The sequence below is a fragment of the Arctopsyche grandis genome, chromosome 8 (genome assembly GCF_051622035.1).
Source record: "Arctopsyche grandis isolate Sample6627 chromosome 8, ASM5162203v2, whole genome shotgun sequence".
NCBI lineage: Eukaryota > Metazoa > Arthropoda > Insecta > Trichoptera > Hydropsychidae > Arctopsyche > Arctopsyche grandis.
The window spans coordinates 26644952-26668351 of NC_135362.1; the positions used below are offsets into that span (position 1 = coordinate 26644952).

The 23400-nt window shown below is 35.4% G+C and overlaps 1 protein-coding gene across 1 annotated transcript in view; it reads right to left on the reverse strand.

Moving 5' to 3' along the window:
• LOC143916014 (uncharacterized) overlaps positions 1–23400 on the reverse strand; it is a 124762-nt gene that overhangs the window by 33659 nt on the left and 67703 nt on the right. Inside the window, exon 5 of the mRNA XM_077436869.1 lies at positions 1531–3842. Coding sequence (XP_077292995.1) covers positions 1531–3842 — 2312 coding nt within the window. The remainder of the gene's footprint in view (positions 1–1530; positions 3843–23400) is intronic.

Genomic DNA, 23400 nt, shown 5'->3' on the forward strand with positions numbered 1-23400 from the left:
TTGCATACTGTTGCACTAAAAATCGATCCAAATGGCGTATTGTGGACAAGTTTTTTGTGGACAAGAATTTGTTTATTTTCAGTATTAATTGTGGAAATTTTAAATTGATAAATTCACTGGTAACACGTAACTGGTAACCAAATCGTAATAAATGCGATCAGACCGTTGTTTCAATTATGATCGAAACTTTCAAATGGTCCAAACTTTAAATAAATGAACATGATTGGTCAAATAAAATGTATTTATTGTTACGCATTTATCTTAATGCATTTATGTGACATCATTTACCTGAGATTAATTTTTAATTATTTACGATTCAATCTAGATTAACAGGAAATCATTTACCTGTAAATACCGGTATACCATATACATATGTATGTACATATGTACATATATATGGCAGGAAAAATCATTTACTGTTTACCGGTTTATGAAATTTGACAGCAAATTGCGTATTATTACTGCTAAATTCAGATACAATTAAATTTATGCAAATGTATATTGTATGAAATCATGTAAATCAAATTGTAATAAAAATCTGTGACAGCCGGACATTAAATCAATACAAATATTTTTCTTGGAATTCTTTTCTTACGGTTGCGGTACATACAAATCTATGCCTAAAAAATACAAACATTATGCAACAGATGAAAATTCCGCGAAAACCATCGTTTGGTAAAGTTCAAGGATTACTATTGTATAATATGTCTATAAATATTTTTCATATGAATTGATTACCCTTTCTTATTCCTGAATATTAAAAGCCACTTTGTGCACGATTCGAACGGTTGATGTAAAAGAAGTATGTAATTATTTAAAGGCTGTAGTTTTTAAGTTATCAAAGCTAAGTACAATATATCATATGTATGTATGTTTATGTAAAAAATAAATAAATTAAAGTTTCAAAGTATTTTAAGCATGACACGATTCCATATAAAATTTTCTATACTTTTTAAAATTCTTGGCATAGCAATCTTTATGTTTTAATTATTGCATACGATTTAGTACCAATCTCTATACTAAGTAATTTTAAACTAAAGACGCATATATGAACGTACATACATTATTGCTGATTCATTTAAGATTATTGACAATATTTTCAATCATTCCGAACAATGCAAGTGAACAACATTTGCTATAAATAAATTCTAAATTACAATAAGTAGTATACCATTCATAATAAAGAAAATTTCATTGTTGTAGCATACGCTTATAACATGTAATACGCATATGTATTTATGTATGTGCTATATATCGATTAAAAGTGAATATTTGTTTTTTTTGTTTGATATGAAAATCAAACCCACTATATAATATATGTATATTCTGAAATCCCTCATTTTAAACTTGCGACCTCGAATCTTATGGTACTCAACTTGAACCATGGTTTCGGCAGGGCTCTGAGCCCTTCCGTTATTGGTCCAATGGAATGCCTTTTACAATATTTTGTCGAGAGTGAACATCAATGCAAACAATGATCCTCGTGAAGGAGGACTTGAATAAATATAAAATGTACAAGAGTGGACTTACGGTGACTTCTTTGGCCTCGCAGTCAGCGCCCCCGGCCAGAGTGACTCCTACGCCTCCTCCTTCTCCTCTCGACAGTCGCACTTCGAAGCACTGCTCGTCCTCGGGTTCCTCAACTTTCGCAATTGGGTCACCCCCATCGGCGGCCGCCCTGACCACAGTCTCAACCCCCTGGTTGGCCTTGGCCGAGACCAACCGCTTCCTCGCGTAATTGTCGACAATCCTTTCCGGTTGGGTCGGTCCATTGCTATACTTTTTGGGCTTGGTCTGCTTCACCTCGACCTTAACTGGCATAGCAATCTCGGCCTCGCTCTCCGAACCAGTATCGCTTGCACAAGTGCAGTCGACGCCCTGCTTCTTCAGCGACGGGCACTTATCCTCGACCACCAGTGTCGAATATGCCATCTTCAAAACAGCATCTCCAGGATATGAAGATGCGTTCGGTACGGTGTGGTATCTAACCACCGAGCTGCCGTTGGTGAGTCGTTGATTTTCGTCTGAAGTTTCCACCTCGTTGAACTTTCGTTCGATGAGCGGTGAACCGAATTTGTTGTCTTTGCCGCTTCTGCACTTGGCTGAAGCCAGTATGTTCTTTCGGTTGATTGCTTCTATGCTTTTCGGTTTTAGTATTCGGTGACTCGTTTCGGAGTTGGAGCTGCAGCTGGCTTGTGAGCCAGACGTTAGAGTCGAGCTGTTGGATGAGCCTACGGAGGTGCTCGTGTCTGAGGAGAGTGACCTGCACACACTCCTCTTCCTCTCGTCCGATTGGAGGAAGTTCAGATTGAGATCGTTGTCGAACTGGTTGTTGATTTTGCCCATGGCTGACTTGGCGCTAGCTATAACGTCCCGGGACAAGGTCGACTGGCCGGAGCAATCCGATTCGGAATTGTTGAGGGACGGCGTCGGAGACGACACGGTCGACAAGTAGCTGGACTGGGTGGAGCTGAGTGCCGAGTCGTTGTCGCTGTCGGCAGCATCCGAGAATGCCTTCACGATCTTCAGATTCGAGTGATCGACCGTGTCTATGACAGAAAACAACTCGTGACGCTTCGACTTTGGGTTGTAAGTCGCAGAATTGGCGACGACAGCTGTCGAACCCCTGAAGTTCGACGGAAGCGTGCTGGTCTTTTTGCTGTAGTCTACTTGCTCGAAAGGTCGTCTCAAGTCCAAGGACGTGCGGGGTTTGGAAGGCATCTGCGATTTCGGCTCCGGTTTAGATTCGTTGCCGTTTAAAATATTTGGCGTAGTCGGAGCCGAGTTGGATTTGGAGCCGTAGACTTGGAGGGGTTTCCGCTTGAAGGCTGGGGAATACTTGGGCAGATTGTTAACGAGCGATTGGCTGTCCCAGAGAGATGGTAGGAATGTGGGCGTCGTTGGCGGTTTGGTCTTGTTCGAATATCTGTCCAGTGTGTTTGTTTTGTGAATGATCGGCGAGGAGAAGGTCTTCAAGGAATCGCGGCTTTTTATTTCAGGCAGGTCGGAAATGCACGACGAATCAGGTATGACAAGTCCTCTCAGTTTCGTCATGGACTTTCGTCTCTGCTCGATGAGGTAATCGATCGTCGACTTGTGTGAATCAGTTTTTGCCTTGTCGATTCTCTTACTGTCAATTGCACTAATTGGCTGAGGGTTTCTCAACGGACTCGCTTTGACTTCCTTTAATTTTTCGACAGTTTTAGTGTCGTAACTAATATTATTACTATAAGGTTTCGCTACGACGAAATCGTGGTTTTTATTCGTTGCACCGTTCGATGTCGGGATCTCTTGACTCTTATTCGCTACACCGTTCACACTCCAGTCCAAGTTTGACTTTTTAATTTTAGCACTTTTTCCACTATACAAATTAGAACTATCGAGAAGGCTCTCGTGTGACTTAGATAGGGTATCATTGAAAAATCCGGAAAACCTGCTTTGCGTCTTTGCGATTGTCGGTGACTTTTTGTCGGTGCAAGTTTCCGGAATTGTTTTGTGCACGGAGAACATGGCAATTTTATCCTTGACACTACTTTCACTCTTGGCATCTTTTCCCCGGCCGTATGTTTTCGTCGGAGTGATCTTGCTCTTGGCCGGCGGGTCGTACACAATGCGAGGACTCGTTTCTACCATCATGTCCTTCAGCATGTAACTCGGAGACTTGATGTTGATCGGCGGACAAGGCGCCTTATGGGTGGGGTAATCTTGGAGAGTGTTGAGTTTATTGGTGATTGTCGGGAAAATCGACACATTTTCCTGGTGAGATGCTGGATTTTCACGCCCATCTGGCGGTGAACGAGTGCCCCGGGATACTACCAGAGTCACGGCACACTCCTCGGGCTCTGTAAATAAGCAAAAAAAATCATTAATTAAAAAATCATTAATAAAAATCACAATTTATATAAATGCCTGACAGTACTACAATAGATAACAAGGCAATAGAATAAGTCGACAGTAATGTACATATGTACATATATGCATACAAATTAAAGCATGTCATCAACACGTCATAAATAAGGAAGAGACGAATTAAATTGGAATGGAATGGAATGCTGTTTTTAAATAACAAAAATTCCGCTTTGCCTGAAGAAGAAAGTTTATGATCAATATGTTTTGCAAATAATGACGTATGCATGCGAAACTTTAGCATTGGATGCCGAAATTTTGCATGAACATTTATTTTATTTGATTTTATAGAACGTGAACGCTTGCCTTTACAGATCGCTCCAAAGCGACGAGTGTACTTAAAAAAATACAATATAATCAATCAATACACATTAGCATTTTATACGATGCGAATTCATACAAACATCCACAGTGACATTTATAATCAAATTGGCGAACCTCAAGACGCTGAATAACTCGAGATAGGAAAGGAAATGCCAATTGTACAGGCACAGTTTCAAAATTTGCAAACTCTGATAAGAAACGATCGACCTGGAGTCACAAACTAAGTTCTGGCCAGCAGCGGGACTCCAGTGAGAAACGAACCCGTGACCACTCTGCTCGAAAGCATAATATGCTAACCACTAGTCCACACCATTGGTTTTATATATGAGGAGGAGAAACATAAAGCATAACACATGGATGAGGGGTATGATTAGAGTAGCCGACATACATAGTGTAGCGAGCTAAGAGATTGAATAGTGCATAAACAGTGTAAGAAGAAACAAGTGAGATGGGTGGGCAAATTAAAGAAAGTTTGTATGTAGATGAGTGTAGCTCAGAACAGAGAATAATAGAAGCATATTGGAGAGGCCCTCAACGACCAGTAAATGGTAAACGATTACAAATAATGATGATTTAAAACCAAATCCCTTTGAAAAATGCCCTCACTTTACAAGTACATACTATAAAATAATCCTGTGACAAAGTTGCTCTTTTAACAAGTACAAAAACTAATAACAACTTCTCAATCATACTTCTAGAGACAGGTCTGTAGGCAAGAGCTATACAAGTACAGAGCACATATGTATTTACAGTAAAAAAAAAGATTACATATATACTGAAGGAAGCAAGAAGTAAACATTGACAGGTCCAATCATAGAAGGTTGAGGCGGTGTTTTTAAAATTGCGCAACCGTGCTGCGTCACCAGTAATACGCAGATGCAACGGTGCACATTCAGATCAAATCGACTATAAAATAATATTTCTAATTTCGCACAAAGATGAACCGAATGATGCGATGACTGGCGGGTATTTTCACGTCGTTCAGCACAAAGAAAACGGCGAGATGTCGGACTATTTCGATTGATTTACAACTTGTCGGTTTTTCGCCTTGTCATACGCTTAATGACGCGAGTGTGTATAATACGGTGAAATTAAATCCGAACAAAATGATCTGGAAAGTCGACGGTAATTGCGAACGGCTTTCAACGTGCCAAATTATTCCTAAATGCAATAATAGGATGAAAAAGTACATTAGCCGTTGAAAATACGTGGACGTGTAAGAATCAGTATGCTATGGATTTTAAGCAGATTATACCAAGTATGATTCCGTGCACAATGAAATGTGAAATTTCACAAAATGCCCAGAGTAATGAGAGTGTCATTGGAGAATTCCAAATATGCAACAATATCCCACAAACCGGATTCATTGCAGTTCAGAGGCCTCGGGATTTCTTCAATCCAGTATACGCGCTATCACTGTGTATCAAACGCAAGTATTGAATACCTGTGTTGAATAACCTTTAGAAGACATAAAAAGGCTTAAATCTATCAGAAGATTATACGTATCGACTTTGTACAATTTCTGTTTAGATTCTTAATCCTAGTCCCAAATATGAACATATCCAGTTTAAACCAAAATTTATATTCTCTATATATGTATGTAATCCAATTATCGTCTAAGAAGTGTATACGAATAAGAAACGCCTACAATTTATGTATATGTACAAATGTATACATCTAACATAATGTACAGTTGCAATTCACATCCTGAAACATTTTTCAATCAACTTTTTTAAAAGTCAGACAACCTTATCAGTTTTGACATTTATGTATGTATGTAATTGCTCCGATGGAAGTGAAAACTGGATTTTATGTTACTGTGCATAATATAAATGTACGTATTGTAAAAGGTAATATTCACAAAAAGTCTAATGTCTAAAATTGCGAACGTATCATCACGGATGATACAAATGCTTATCAAAGGCTCAGTTATAAAACTTATCTTCACAAAAACGCGATATGCCGATAAGCATACTTTGAAGCGTTAAAAGAATACTAAGTATGTACGTCTATTACACTGTTCGACAAATGACGACTTTTAAAATGTTTCAGAGACGGGATATGACTTTTCTTATAGATCTATGCCCAGTAAACACGAATCTGGTAATAAAAAGTGTTGATTGGCTCGAGATTCGGAGATATATGTGTTTTTTAAATCGCGCGATTTTTCTACATCTTGGTGTTGTTCGGTCGATTTCTCAAAAACTGTTTATTCGGGTGCTTAAAATGTACTGATACTTATTTTTACGCTATACATATTCGTATTCAATAAATATATTATTAAATTCAAATCCTTCTAATTATTTCATTACAAAATTATTTAAAAACACATTGAAAAAAGTTTGTGACCACTATATCGTTGTATACAATGACGCACATGATGCAGCGTTCAATGATGCAGCGCACACAACACAAATTTGTGCTCTACTAATACGAAGTTTTTGGTCACAATTTTACCGGTTTAAAATTCACCACACATCCAATTAACCCTTTTAAACGAAATCAAAAAATAGTGTGGCCAGAACACTATCCTAATAAACATGTTTCAATAGAAAATACTCAATATAATATAGTATTAACAGTGGGAAAAAATCACAAGTGAAAATACGTAATTTTGACTTTTGATTTGAACTGGACGACTACTTAGAGAGATTTGAAAGCTGAAAAGTACTACAAATGAAAGATAAAATACCCGACTCTAGATTCCAATATTCATTTTTAACAGAAAATTAACAGATTTTGAGAAATCGACCGAACAACACCAAGATATAGAAAAATCGCGCGATTTAAAAACACATATATCTCCGAATCTCGAGCCAATCAACACTTTTTATTATCAGATTCGTGTTCACTGGGCATAGATCTATAAGAAAAGTCATATCCCGTCTCCGAAACATTTTTCGTGTCGAATAGTGTTATCAGCAACTGCACATTTATCTTCGTCAAATTTTATAAATACATGTATTTATTGTTTAATGGCCCTATACAATTCAATAATCGTAGGCAAAAGCAATAATATATTATTGTTAACATTAACGTTAACAAGTGCATAAAATGTTGTACATACGTAAAAAGTCACGAAGATTCTATTCATTATCATTGGTTCAATTGTGAAAACAAAAGATTATAATCTTAAAATACAATTGCCTTTCATAAAACAGATTAGAAAGAATAAGTAAGTAATGTGGTATATGAGGAAGAAAATGTATGATCCCAAAATATTTTTTCAAGAGAATCGTTAAAAATTATGTAAAGGCGACAATTTAAATGTTCAGTTTTTTTCAATAGATGGTCAGTAACTGTGATAATGATAAAATGAACGGTCGGTAAACCGCACATTGCTTCGCAAGTATTTTTTAACTAACGGACAATAGTCGTTCAGTCAGTGACCGATAATATAACTTACCGATCATCTATTTACTGACCAAATAAAATTAAGTTACTGACCAAATAAATACAAGCCTTATGCGAAATGAACATTTGCTTAACAAAACTATATTAAAATAATACATCAACATAAAGAAACAGCAAAAACGGTGACCGATAATACAACTTATTGATCATCTATTAACTGACCAAATTCAACGAAACCACTGCCAAAATAAACACAAGCCTTGTGCGAATTGCATTGAATCATTTGATTCACAAAACTAAAGCAAATTATTACATCAATGTAAAAAACAAAAACAGCAAAAGGCTGAAAACATACTAACATTCACATTTCAAACCCCACGAAAAGTAATCCAAAAACAACCCCATCTTTCATACAGAATCTAAATAAATTTAAAAAAAAATACAAAAATAAAAAAGGAAAAGATTTAAGTATGTACATACTTCCAACCCCCTCTGAAAAAAATCAGCATACCACTACCGAATCATCTCAACACACTACAGTTTAGCAAAATGCGAAAAAACATGCTAAAAAAAATCGTATTGTATCGCATTTCCAAACCACCCTACCTAAAAAGTACACGCATATAAAACACGCCAAAAATTTCGTATTGTATGTATCCTTAAGGAAATAAAATAAATTACCAAATCATCCACCCCTATTAAATGTTTTTTTTTAATCGTACATTTCCCACAAAAGAAAAACTTTAAAACAACCACCCCTACCGAATAATTACACTTGAAATACAAATTCGCAAATATGTAAATCATCATTTATGCACAACTATAATATAGAATACACTTTCGCGAGGACAATGCACACCGAGTTTGCACACACACACACACACACACATCCTAGACGCGCCGCTTTAGGCAAGCTTTGCAGAAAAGCTCGCCGGTCGGATGGATCGAGCGAAGGATCAAAACCAGAACCACCCCCAAGAAGAGGGTGACGAAGACGATGTCTGATGCCGAATCCTGACATCGGGAGCTTCCCTTATCGGAACCGACCTGAACACCTGGTGATGGCCATGTCCGTGGGTGTGATGTCCATGTGCGCGCGCGCATGTCTGTGGTCCGCGAGTCCGGCGCCGACTGGCCACTTGTTGTTTTCGCCGGCCACAAAGAGCGGTGGGGGCTCGCGAGGTGGGGGCGGAGGAGGTGGGGGCGAGGGGGCGAAGGCGCGGGGGGCGGATTCGCCTGGCGAGTGAACGCCCTTGGCCGCGCGCCCCGCCGCCCCCGCCCGGTTTCCGTTATTAACCCGTTCCGGTCCGCGCAGCATCTGCACACTCCGGATTCGCCGTCTCCGAAAAGTTGGGCTATTCTGTAATCCGCTCGCCGATTTGGACCGCGATCCGAAGAATGAGAGTTCGATAAACCCGGTCGATCGGGCGACGCATCGCTCGTCGATGTCTAACCCTTCACCTGCCTGCATGCCTGCCTCCATTCCCAACTAATACACTTTTCAGAAATTATACTAAACAATTTTAGTCTATGTACTATCGCATGGCAACTACAATGTAGACGGTTAATGGTAATGGTCGAATTTTGGAATGGAGGATATATGCAGTGGTGTACTTGCTAAATAAAAAATAACCAGGGAAAATCCAAGAAACTTATAATTAGTCACCGGAGCCTGAGGGGGCCGTGTATTGTTCAAAGGTTGTAAATGCATTGTTAAAGGTTTGCCGAACAATGGATAGCACTGTGACTATCCTACCTCTACTTATAATTGTACATTTGAAAGTTTCGCAAGCATTGATGTATATATATATATATATATATATATATATATATATATATATATATATATATATATATATATATATATATATATATATATATATATATATATATATATATATATATATATATATATATATATACTAGTGTAGGGCCCGTTGATTTCAACGGGTGGTTTCGAAAAGAAATTGAAACTCGAATAAAAATAAAGTTAAAGATATGGAATCGACTGGTTTCGGAAAGACAAAGGCACAAAAAAATGAAAATTATGAAAAAAATGAAAAATATGAAAAAAATGAAAAATATGAAAAATATGAAAAAAATGAAAAAAAAAAATTTTGTTCCCCATACTGGTTGATGGTTGATCATAATAAATCGGAAATCGATTCGAACAAAAGTCGATTGTCGACGAAAGCCGAAGATACGCGAATGATTGGTTCCCCATACTTCTAAAGGATAATCGAATATTAAGTAATTTTAGAGCGTTTTTTCTGTCGAGGCTGTAGTCTAATGGCTAGCGACCTGTTCTGGGCGAGGGGGCCTTAGTTCGATTCCGTGATTTGGAATTAATTTTATTTTTCAAATATCGCTAAAATATAAATTAATTTCAATAATTTCAATTAAAAATATATATTTAATTGTTTTATATGAAAAGAAAAAAAATGGTTCAAAACCTCGCTAAATAAAATGATTATAATTACGTATTTTTATATGGCGAGAAGGAATATTTCAATTAATGTTTAAAGATGCTTGTTTGTAAGCGCCGCCTTCATTTCGATAAATGCTGTTCTACCATTGATGTATAATACACTAGATCCACCCTCACGTCTTATACTGGTCTCCCTTTTAGCACATGCAAAATACATGGCGCATGCACAGTTTCTCTTAGTAGGTAGGTAGGTACCGCTGCGTCGTAGGGAAAAAAACATTTTTTTCGCAACTTCCCCGCTAGTTAAACCCCCCGCACCCCTCAGTTAGTGAAGACAAGATCTCCGACCAAAATCACACGTCAGGGCCCATCTATGTGTATTATACATCAATGTTCGCAAGTGAATGTGAATTAGCAAAATTATGTTCGTATTTTTTACATGTCTTCATACTGATTCTGAAGGGGCGAGGGCACCCCTCGCATCGAGCGCCCTTGCCATTCGCCCATTTGCCATAGCCTCGCTACGGCACTGTATGCAGGTGTAGTGCTAAATTAAAAAGAAGCATGGCGGTGTTTAATCTTTACAACCGCCCCTCCCCCCTTACTTTTTTCGTTACTTAAAAAATATGTATCCTAATAATGGTAGTTCAAATATATATAAAAATAATCAAATGTTAATTAACAAATATTCTTACTTATTGAAATTGTGACGTTTTTAAAAGATGACTTCCACACGTGTTTTTACCCGGATTCGCTAGGTATTTGTAATATAAACCGCGTAAACATGGCCAATCTAATAGTAAACATTTTATTAAATTTATTTGAATTGTTTTATTTTATTTAAATTTATTAGAATATTCATTTGGTTTTTATTAAATTGAATGTCACGGATTCTACGAAACAAGCAAACATACATACAAAGTCTCTTTCGAAATTATATATTAAATAAGGCCAAAATGATCTATCTTGACTCAAAATGTCATGCAAAATTTATTTATTTATTTATTTAATAGAAGGAATATTTATTTATTTATTTAATAGAAGGAAATGTTGTGTTTGTATTTAATTCGACGTTTAAACAGAACGGGCGAATCCAATTTGATTTGTCTGAAATTGTAGGTCACGATTTAAGGTGGGTGCGAAACTTTTTTGGCACAATTAAATGGAATGTAAGCAAATTTGAATTGTAAGAGAAAATATGAAAAAACTACGTATATGTATTGAATAGAAGCTTAAAAGTCACGGCTGTAAAAATTTTGAGAGTCACTGCTTTCAAAGATTTTCATGGTAGCTTTGTAAAAACTATTATACATTTACACATTTAATTGAAAATTCTATATTTAATAAATAAAAAATAAAATAATGAATATTTTGAAAAGGTCCTTCCATAACTACTTACACATACATACATATATATGTTTGCACATAAAATCGCAACGATTCATAAAACGGCTTATTATACAAGAGTTTTATTGTTTGAAATAAAAAAGAAAAAATTAAATACCCATTCATTTTTTACGGTAGACTAAGAAAGTGTACGACCTTTAAAAATTCGAATTAAAATTAATTAATTAAATAAATAACAGCACCAAAACCAATATATTTAATAATAAATGATAATAAAATTCATTTCAATATATTTACAAATGTATATATATATATATATATATATATATATATATATATATATATATATTTACACATACATATGTATATATGTATGTACATATGTACAATGTATATAGATATAATATATGCATATCATTCATTGTCAATGACTTACTAAACTGATAAGTAAATATTTATTCAATTTTTCACCAAATAAGGTATATTGAGATAATATTACTAATATATGTATGTATATTCAATGAATAATTTATAATAATAATAAAGTTATCAAAATTAATCAACCAATAGTCGATAATCTACAAACAGTCATTAGATTTATATTGAAAATGCGATTCAATCATCCAAGTTTGCTACGTATTTTGATTAACAATCGATTATCTCAATTTTTAAATATACAGGGAGTGAGTAACATTTGTCAAGAGCAAGAGAAAGTTCAAAATAAAACACAATCAGCGGATTATCAATAGATATCAACAGTAAACACAAATGACGTACGAAAATTTACCGGGAAATTTTATCAAGAGTTAAAGTTAATCTTATCTGGTTTACCTTTTAGTTATGATGGACGGAAAAGGTGAAGCGATAACGTTTGTTTGCAATAATAAGCAAACGCACTCAATTCCGAAAGTCCGCGAAACCATTTTCATTGCAAATAAAAATTTTCACTCGAGAGGTTCATTGGTATTTATAAAAAAATAATAAATTTTAATTAATTAAACCGTTGACAAGTCGTTGACGGAAAAATTTCGAATTCATTAGAAATTTTGCCAAAAAAAAAAAAAACTGTCAATAAACAATAATAAAAAACGACTATCCAATTTCCGAATACGTCGCAGATAATTAGCAAAGGAAAACATTTAAAGCATTCCGAAGTTTATTCATGTATGATATTTACACGAAATTCCTTTTTAGACGAAGTTCAAAATTCAAACGACTATAAAAATAGACGTTAAGAACCGGTGAGTAGTCGTATTTAATCAATCATTTGCGATGATAAATGGCAATCAATTCGATTGCGCTTTACACCTTGAAGAAATTTGAATGAGTCAACGTACATATGTACATATATATTGCACGCTAATCTAGCACTTTTATGAGCAATCTTTATAATATGCTCACAAATCTGGAATATGGAGATCGAAGCCTTATATGAAGAATCAATACCGTAAAAGTTCCAGACATATAATACATATGTATGTATAATAAAATACGAATCCAAAAACGTCTTGGATGGCTAACATAAAAATATCGATTTCGTATGCAAATTAACGGCGACTAAAAATTAATACGACGCTTATTTGTATTATTCTGTGTATGTATGGATTATATTTCAAGGTAGGCTTTTATATACGATGAAAATTTTTATTTTTCGTGTTTTGAATTGATGGTATGGCATTTTAATCGTCTTATATGACACAAACATGGAAATTTGTCATAAAAAGATTTAAGTCCGTGGAAAATATCTAAGGATATACATACATATTTATGTAAATATACCAGCAGCGTGGTCTACGTTTGGTAGACCCTCTTTAGTATTGAGATCCGCCCCTTATATATAGCTGAAATTTCCACACGTCCGTCTATATTTGTGTCTTTATTGATCTCGTATTGATGCGAAACTTGGGTATTGAACGCCAGAATGCTGCATAACCAGCAGCATGGTCTAGTGGTGAGTGTTGTATTATTTCGTGCAAGGTGTCATGGGTTCGATTCCCACTAGAGTCTAGTTGTTGGCCAGACCTTGGTTCGTCGAGGTCGATCGTTTCTTATCAAAATTTGCCAATTTTTATGATTTTCATTGAAACGGTTCCTGTAAAATTGGCTTTTCCTATCCAATTTTCTATTGCAAACCTTGAGTTATTGTGTTATATCTCAGGTTTCGCCAGATTTCTCTATACGGATGTCTTTGTGGATGATTATTGAATGTAAAAATTCGTATTGTTACATGAAAAATGTTATTGATCGTATTGTTTGACCATATATGTCAGGTGTTCTTTCGATTTACACGTGTATGTAATAATTATGTATTTATTATATGTAATATATAATTTCTGGAGTCTAAATCTGTTTAGCACACTCGCCGCTTTCGAGCAATCTATTAGGCGGGTGTGCATGATTAATTGAAATAAAATAAATAAAAACAACCAGCGGCGTGGACTAGTGGTTAGCACATTGTGTTTTCAAGCAGAGTGGTCACGGGTTCGAGTCGCACTAGAGTCCCACTGCTGGCCAGATCTTGGTTTGTGACTCCAGGTCAATCTATTCCTATCAGAGTTTGCCAATTTTTCTGATTTTCATTGATACGGTTCCTATAAAATTGGCTTCTCCTTCCTATCCCTGTTGCTAATCTCAAGTAATTCAGCGTCATGAGGTTCGCCAATTTGATAATAAAATGCTGCAAAAATTTCTCCATATATGTCACTGTGGATGTTTGTATGAATTTGCATCATATAAAATGCTTATGTACATATATTCATTGTATTGTATCAGTTTAAGTGCACTCGTTACTATGGAGCGATCTGTAAAGGCGTATGTTACTGTTCTACGAAATAAATAAATACCGTGTAGAAATTAAATGGCAGGTATGGTATGTAAGTTATAAACTTTGCTTGGATATCATATTTAATGATAAGGTTCTCACAGGCCCTTTCACCGATATTTTACATCATCATGCCCAATTTTGAAATAAATCTACAATCGAACTCAAGACCAAATATTGCACGAATTTATCGATCTCTATTAAGTTTCGAAACTGCTAATAAGCAAATGCAAGCAGTGTATATAGTAGATCCGAGGAAGCGCGACACTTATAGCGAAAACACACGGAGTGCTATGGGACGTCACGTCCCTGGCTTGTTAACAATGGTTGTTCAGAGACCGTAAACAGTGGTGTTCCCCAAACTGAATTCGGGTGTAGTTCCACGTGCAGAATGCATATGTTAGCCAGCAGTTTGGCTTAATGGTAGCGTGTATGTTTAGCACCAAGTGATCAGCAGGTTCGATCCGCCAAACTGCTGGTTAGATTTGGGGGTATTTGTGACTCCAAATCGATCGTTTCTTATCAGAGTTTGCCAATTTTATCTGATCGTTGTAGAAACGGTTCCTCAAAATTGGCAAAAAATCATCTTTCCTGTTGTTACAAATCTTCTGTATTTATTTGTAAAAATTATGTACAAAATCTAAATCCATAGATCTCTCAATGGATTAATTATGTAATTAATTAATTAATTGTTATTTCGTGTTCTTCGGCTTCTGGAAATACAGTGATTTATGTAATAATAAAATGCTGCATTGTTTGAAATTAATTGTCAAGGAAGGCGCATTGGGGACTTCCTGTCAAGCCTTCCTGGTATATATCTATGTAAAAAATAAAATAAAATGTTTGGGAGGTTGAACGTGTATGCATATCCATATGCCACCGACAAATTTCTCCTACATTTCTTCAAATATGAGATTCACCATTATCGATCACTGTCGAGAAGGGATAAATACAAGGATAAAATATGACTGAAAACACTCCTGGGGGTGATTTTTACCACTCCTGGGGGTGGTATCTAAAAAAAAACGTACCACGTACCACTCAGTGTGTTTTCGCCCTTACGAGAACCAAGCATGCTGTTTCATTCATGCAATGTGTTGTAACATTGTAAAAACGTAAATTAGTTTCTTTATTTTTTTCTCTATTATTTCTCATTTAACTATGTAATATTATTACAATATAATTCAATATAAGGTCTTTAATAATATTACTTTATGTTTTGATGTCTATAAAATAACGTTGACAATTACTTTTATCGTCCAAAAAATATAAATTTTAATTAATATAAAATAAATACGTATTCCATAAATTAATGAATAATATCAACAACTTACGTATTTTATATTAAAATTTCATCCCAAACAAAAATTATAATGTCTTCAATAATAATTTGACTCAGTGGTGTGAGCTTATAAATGTTATTTTTATCAATTTTGTAACCTTTTTTTTAATTGACTTAATTCACATATCTAACAAAACTTCGATTTTATTGATTTGATCGGAAATATCTTGAACGGTTCGGTGATTCAAACCTCGATCACGTAATATTTGGCACCCGAAAATACCACTCATCGAGAGCAACACACGCGAACTATCATACGAGAACGAGAACTCGAGTGTCAGATATTCCGTATTCACGATTTTCGTTTGCGCGAAATAGCCCTGAAATTTTTTTTAAATAGCCCTGATCTTCCCTGGAGTTTTTTTCCGTGATATTTTATCCTTGTATTGACAGCTTAGTGGTAGGATCGATAACGGTGATTCGACTATATTTGAAGATATGTAGGAGAAATTTATCGAAATAATAAGATCGTACGAATCAACAAAGACCTGAAGAAATGCCCTTCCCATCTGGATACTACGAACACGAGACACAGATCGGTACTCGGCACGTGTTTTCTTTTAAGATAGTTTTGCACGTACGAATTAATAATGATATGAAGTCACGCCTATCTCAGCTGGAGTCAAACTGAACGTGCCGACCCACACTTTTGAGTGTGTTCTTACAATTAATTCGACTTGAACCAATTATAATCCTAATTCCGATACCAATTACAGTTAAAGTATTTAAAAACATGTGACTACAGTTTTGACTTCGCTTTAAACAACCAAAAAAAAGGAAATACATATGTAGGAGAGATCTAATAATAACTACTCTATGTAAATCCACGAATTTATCTTTGAAATATTCACAAAACAATGAAAACCTTACTAAAACTATCCAAAATATATTCACAACTTAAGCTAGAATCTACAATGGCTTTGAAACCAAATATGTATATATATATATATATATATATATATATATATATATATATATATATATATGTATGTACACATACGTATTATATATTCAAAATCAACGACCGACTCCAACTTCAAATTTGACTCCGGCTTCGGTTCAAATTCCACAACTCTTCTCGATACTCATACATACATATATTATATATAATATGTAGATATAATACATCTTCACCAGGACTGTGAAGTCGTTTAAAAAAAGCCACGACTAAGGCTTTAAATTTTGTCATTAGATCACTCTGCGGTATAATTTGTATAAATAAATATGCATAAGAGCATTTTTAAATATACGCATACATTCTTGATTTCACCAACCCATGCGACGGATAGGCTAATTTTCTAACACAGAGATGAATAGACTACAACTCCAGTCACAATGAAACAAAATAATTAAAAAAATCCATATAAAATCGTGCCAAATTCTGCTTCCATAAAAGGCCAACACTAAACACCTATTTTATTTTATTTCATAGAACATGAACACTCGCCTGCAGATCGCTCCAAAGCGACGACAGACACAGTACAGTAATAGAAACAATACGAGCATTTTATACAATGCGAATTGAAACAAATATCTATGGAGAAATTTTTACAGCATTTTATAATCAAATTGGCGAACCTCAAGACGCTGAATAGCTTGAAATTAACAAGAGATAGGAAGGAAATGCCAATTATACAGGAAGCGTTTCAATGAAAATCAGAAAAATTGGCAAACTCTGATAAGAAACGATCGACTTTGAGTCACAAACCAAAGTCGGGTCCCACCAAAGTGGGACTCCAGTGGGACTCGAATCCGCGACCACTCTGCTCTAAAGCACAATTTATTCTTATTATGCAATAACGACATGCATCAACGAACGAATCATCCTATTGAGGATGATCGGAACAAACCAAAGAAGGACACGGGAAGGCAACGGGTTAAGTGAGGTGTGACCGAGAAAAGACATCGGCAGCATTCGAACCTCGAACCCAGAACAAAAAAATAAATGAAAATAAAAAAAACGTGACGGGGAAAGTCGCCGATGACCGGAGCAGCGTTCAGGTTTCTGGTGATCGCGAGGGCGAATTCTTTACGAGCTCGAGCCTGTGGATATCAGATATGTATGTACGTGTGTGTGTGTTTAAAACGAGATTTTGTAACTGTTATCCTTGCGAGTGGACCTCGACTGAGGCAGCATGACCTGGAGATTCCGCGAGTTAAAATGCGATTATTAATGGGAAAAAGTACGATAAATTACTGCGGTGGACCGCTCGCAGTTATGCAAAGCTTTTTCGGCGACATTAAAATGCAATATCGTCGCCAAAGTCCGATCGGACTTTATTGTGGACCTGCCGAGCATCCCGTATAACGGTTCAATGAGGATAAGAATTTTTCAGCAGTGCTCCGACAATACCTTGGGTTTAATCCTTTGACTTCGAAAGCATTCCGAGTATGTATGTATTCTGAAAGAAGATTATAATAAGTACGTATTGTTGTTGAAAGACCCACAATGTGGCTACATTAATGTTTTGTAATGTCGACTAGAGTAATGTTTTGTACATTGCTTTCAGCACGGTACAAAACATTACTCTAGTCGACTGATAACAAATAGCTGGCTGTATTGTCGAACGGTTCACAATGCAAGGGAAATTATCAATAACTAGCGTTGTGCCCATGGATTTCAATGGATGATTTCGGAAAGGAATTGATACAAGTATGATGTTATATGATATATAATGTAAGGTAATTTATAGGCACACGCACGTATTAATAGTAAAATGTTGAGTGCGCGCATTACACGCTCGCCAATCCGATCCCCGTTCGCCCATTCGAAATGATGAATGTGTGTTTTCGTGGATGTGTGTATTATGTGAACGCTCCCGCGCAGCGCATCTGATGCTGACGACATCCGTTTCAATGCAAGTGCTCAATATCAGGAGCACATGTTAAACGCTCCACACCCCTCACTTCCCGCTACCTCGCATCTCATCGACAATACTGGTCGACGCGTCCACCACACATCCACAAACATATATACATAAATCGCGTCCGTTTTTATTTTTATTTTTTTCAATTAATCATGCACACTCGCCTAACAGATTGCTCCAAAGCGGCGAGTGTTCTAAACAGATTAAAACTCGATAAATTATATATTACATATATTAAATACATAATTATTACATACATACATATGTAAATCGAAACAATACCTGACATCGATGGTCAGACATTACAAACATCGTAAACAATATGATCAATAACATTTTTCATGTAACAATACGAATTTTTACAATCATCCACAGAGACATCTATGGAGAGAAATCTGGCCAAACCTGAAATATAACAATAACTCAAGGTTTGCAATAGAAAATTGGATTGGAAAAGCCAATTTTACAGACTCTGTTTCAATGAAAATCAGAAAAATTGGCAAATTCCGATAAGAAACGATGGACCTCGACAAACCAAGGTCTGGCTAATAACGAGACTCTAGTGAGAATCGAACCCGTGACACCTTGCACGATAGAATACAACATTCACCACTAGACCACGCCGCTGGTTATGCAGCATTCTGGCGTTCAATACCCAAGTTTCGCATCAATACGAGATCGCTGACAAGACACATTGATCGAATAAAGACACAAATATAGACGGACGTGCGGAAATTTCAGCTATACATATATAAGGGGCGGATCTCCATACCAAAGGGGGTCTACCAAACGTGCATAGCCAAGTCGTTTACATACAAATAAAGGTGCAGACAAACAGAATGGTACGTTTAGATGGTTTTGGATATGCAAAAAAATGCTAGCACGTCTAATCTAGGCCATCGCGAACCTCGGCTGACTCACCCCTGGAGTGTTTTAGGTGATATTTTATCCTTTATTGACATTTGAGGAAATTTTTCGAAATAGTAATGTTAGGTGAGCACGTCACATGCCGCAATTTTCAGTGTGTGCTTGCCATAAGAGACAAATGTCTCACCAGGACCTCCTTGTTTACACGGTCGAAAAATACCACGTAAAGTTACGTCATCGATGCTTTAAATCGATCAAAGATTTTTTACACATTCGCAAATCTATTAAAGAAAACGTACAAAGTAGAAGACATGAATGGTAATGCTATGGAAAGCAGACTGCAGCTAATGTATATAATAGATGATATACGAAAGAGATTCCCAATACTTGAATGATAAAGAGAATGTAGAAGAAGGTATGATGCATACATGAGTACATTGAGCTGACGAAATTAGAAAAATCTGTAGTGTTTAAGTAGAGAATGTACCCCAGAATGGAAAATAATGAAAGCGTGTCGGAAAGATCTTCATCCAGTACATAAGTCGGAAATGATATGCAAAATCTACTCTAGAAACGAAAATGCAATCAATTTGTAGACTTACTTAGTATGTAATATCGATAAGAGGCAAAAAACAGTGAAAAAAAGCGCTCAAATGGTATACAAAATTGCAAAATCTACATATCTAGGAAAATGTTGTAACACAGAAGCAACGACAAAGACCACTGAACCACTTCATCAAAAAGGACCAGGACTGCCCAGATAATCCTATATTCCGCTACACCTGGAACCTGATTCCATTTGAAGCTTTCAAACATTGATATCATTTACATTTTGCAAACCATTCTAGGTCACCCTTTATGTCTTTCACTTGCACGCACTAAGGACATAAGCATCTTCATTAACCCTTTGAGTGTTGACGTCTATTCTGTTGAAGGCCCGCCAAGTTGAAAATTTCGCTAACATTTCCAATTAGAATTATTTTGAAATCCAATAGAAAGCAGGTATAAAAATTGTAGCTAATCCAAACAAGCCCTAGATAACTACCGCCGAGGATTTCAAGTTTTGTAAAGGTGTGTTTAGACTCTCTAATATATCTTGCAACAATATAAAAAAAACCAAAATAAGTCTATTCAAGAATGTATTTTTCCAAAACTAGTTCCCTCTTCTTCATTGTTGTTAAAATGTAATGCTCACAATCTAAATGCCAAGCCATAATTTAAAATACTCAGCAGTTGGGGATTTTCATCGGCTAATTCTGCTATGGTATACATTCAGAAATTCCTGTGTAAGCGAGTATTTATAAACGTTGGCAAATTAATGATACGGGTTACACGATCCATGTTCAATGCATTTTTTTTCAATGCTACCTTTAAATGCTTAGGAGGTAGTGTTCTTGTTTACTTTGTACATACAAAATTTACGACGCCTCTCGGCGTTTTGCAGCTCCATAGACTTGTCAGCAAAACGCCGATCGGCGTTGGTCAGCATTCAAAGGAGTAACCTGTCCCCTAACACTCTTAGTAGTCAAATTAAACAAAGTTAATGTAGTATGAAAAGTTCCAGTACATATGTATGTATATCAGAATTTTATGAAGATTTTATTCCATTATAATAATATGCACTGCTCCGGTGGAAATGCAGCATTGCAAAAGGAACAAATTAAAGCTCAAAGTCAACCGGAGCTGGGTCTTTTCACCCGAGCCTGATTTAGAAAACGTTGAAGGAGTACCACCGACAACAACAAAGGCCATTCAAGTGAGCTCGTTGAAGAATCGGAAACCCGATATGCAACTAAAAGCTCCGATGCACATGCAAAAGTGGTTGAATTCAAAACGAACGAGCTCTGCATTATATATTACAAAAACCCACATATGTACGTACGTATGTATATCAATTACTAATGAAACAAATTAAAAATCATGATCAAGTAACACTTTGGACAGTATAATAGCGTAACGAAATGGACAACTGTGAAGCGAAAACAATGAAAATGCATTATTTTTATATTATATATTATGTATTGTGAGTAAATATTCGCATAAAATTAACATCAATTTAATTTGAAACGGGCGTTTAGTATATGGGTCAATTTTTTTGCATTAATTACCGCTATTTTCCGTTATATACTAAGAGTCAAAGTGCATTTGTGGTTAATGTACGTTGAATGTAATATTTTAATAAAATACATATATTAAGAACCAAATTATTATTTTTTAAATTAATTTATAGTAAATATATTTATTATATAATAAAAAATATAAAATAATAGTTGAAATAAACTAATCATATTATTTTTAAATAAGAAATACATATTAACTTCAATTTTTAATGTGCAATTTGTAGAGACATCTGTAGTGAGAGCGACAAACTATTATGAAAAATCACACTGAGCCGTTTTTCCCTGGGAAAATTTTCATAATAAATAAAATCAAACTGGAATTTTTTGTATAAATATTATTAGATTGACTAAATTAACACTTCGGCAACCGTTTGCCAATTAGCAAAAATTATAAATATTTAAATGTTCACAAATTGTAAGGATATTGAAAAAAGATAATAAATAATAAAAGTAATACGATATCTCGTAGTACTAAAAAATCGATCAAAATTGACGGAAGTCCAATCATCGAAAAATTAATTGTAAAAACAAGCAAACGACTGAACTATAATAAAACGAGTTTCGTTCGTCGTAACGACGATACGTTTTAAGTGTGAAAATATGCATAAAAGCGCCGGATGAAATACATTTTCAACAATTCACACATAAAAAAGATAAATCTTTTATCGAATATGATTTAATTACAGTCGCACTAACGATATATGAATGTATAAGCGGTGGCGATTAAATGCCATAGATCCCGAGGCACTTTTAACTAGTCATTAATCACGGGGAAATTAATTGATAAATGCCCCCATGATGCGAATGTGTGGAATTTTTACGACGAAAAATAAACTAATACATGTGTGTATTTAAAAATAAATATTAAAGCATGGGAATCTCCAGCTGGGTTGCTTCCTCTACGGTTCGTCGACTAATAGAATGAGAGTGCGAATTTACGACGATTGAATATTTAACAGGGAATGTGTTAATTTACGATCGGTGCGAAGATTCAATGAAATTTCATTGAAAACTGGTCCAGGGCTGGTACAAGTAAAGTTGTACCGTGTGAACTGGGATCGAATTCTTGTTTACTCGTCGTAATTCCAGTTTTCGCCTTACCTTATATAGAACATTGCCAATGTATACATATTAAATCAATTTCGTAATTTTTGATGTTTACATTCTTTGACGGATACGTAAGACCACTATGTAGGAAAAATTTAGGAAATGATTTGGTTTTTAAATGCTAGTAGATCACAGACTAACTGTGCTATAGTTAGGATGACAATACGTGCCCTTTTTTCCCGGGGCAGTCCCATTTTTTTACGTACTTTGCGTTCGTGCCGTCGTTTTTGTAAAATTGTATGATTTGTCCGTTCACTGATGTAGAAATGAATTTTATAATACATACTCGTACATATATATGTAGCCAGCAGCATATCTCGGTTGTTAAGCTTCTGCTTAGCGTCGACAGGCGCCGGGTTCGATCCCATGAGCTGACCTCGACTGAAAAGAAATTTTCTGAATATGTCTGTAGTGCTGCTGGTTAGACCTGCATATTTGTGATCCAGGTCGATCGTTTCCTATCAGAGTTTGCCAATTTACCCTAATTTCATTGTTGAAACGGTTCCCGGTAAAATTGGCTAAATATCCTTCCTACCTACTATGTCACCACTATTTAAGATTGATTAATGTACAATAAAATTGATTTACAATTCATAGATGTCTCGTTAATTTGCGAGTTTTTCAGTGTCTCGTAATTCAGCGACTTGTATAATAATAAAAAAAATGCTGCAATGTTTCTAATTGGCCAGGAAGGCGCATTGGGGTTACCTGTAAGGCCTTCCTGGTATATAAAAAACAAATAAAATTAGAAAAAAAAAAACAAAATATATTTAAATAAGTTTCCAAATCCATTTGTTTCCCAGTAACAAATATAATTATATAAATATACATTTTCATACAATAAATTCATTTTAAATTAACATTTAAATATTTTGTTACATGATTAATTTTACATATTTCTGATAAAAAATGGTTTT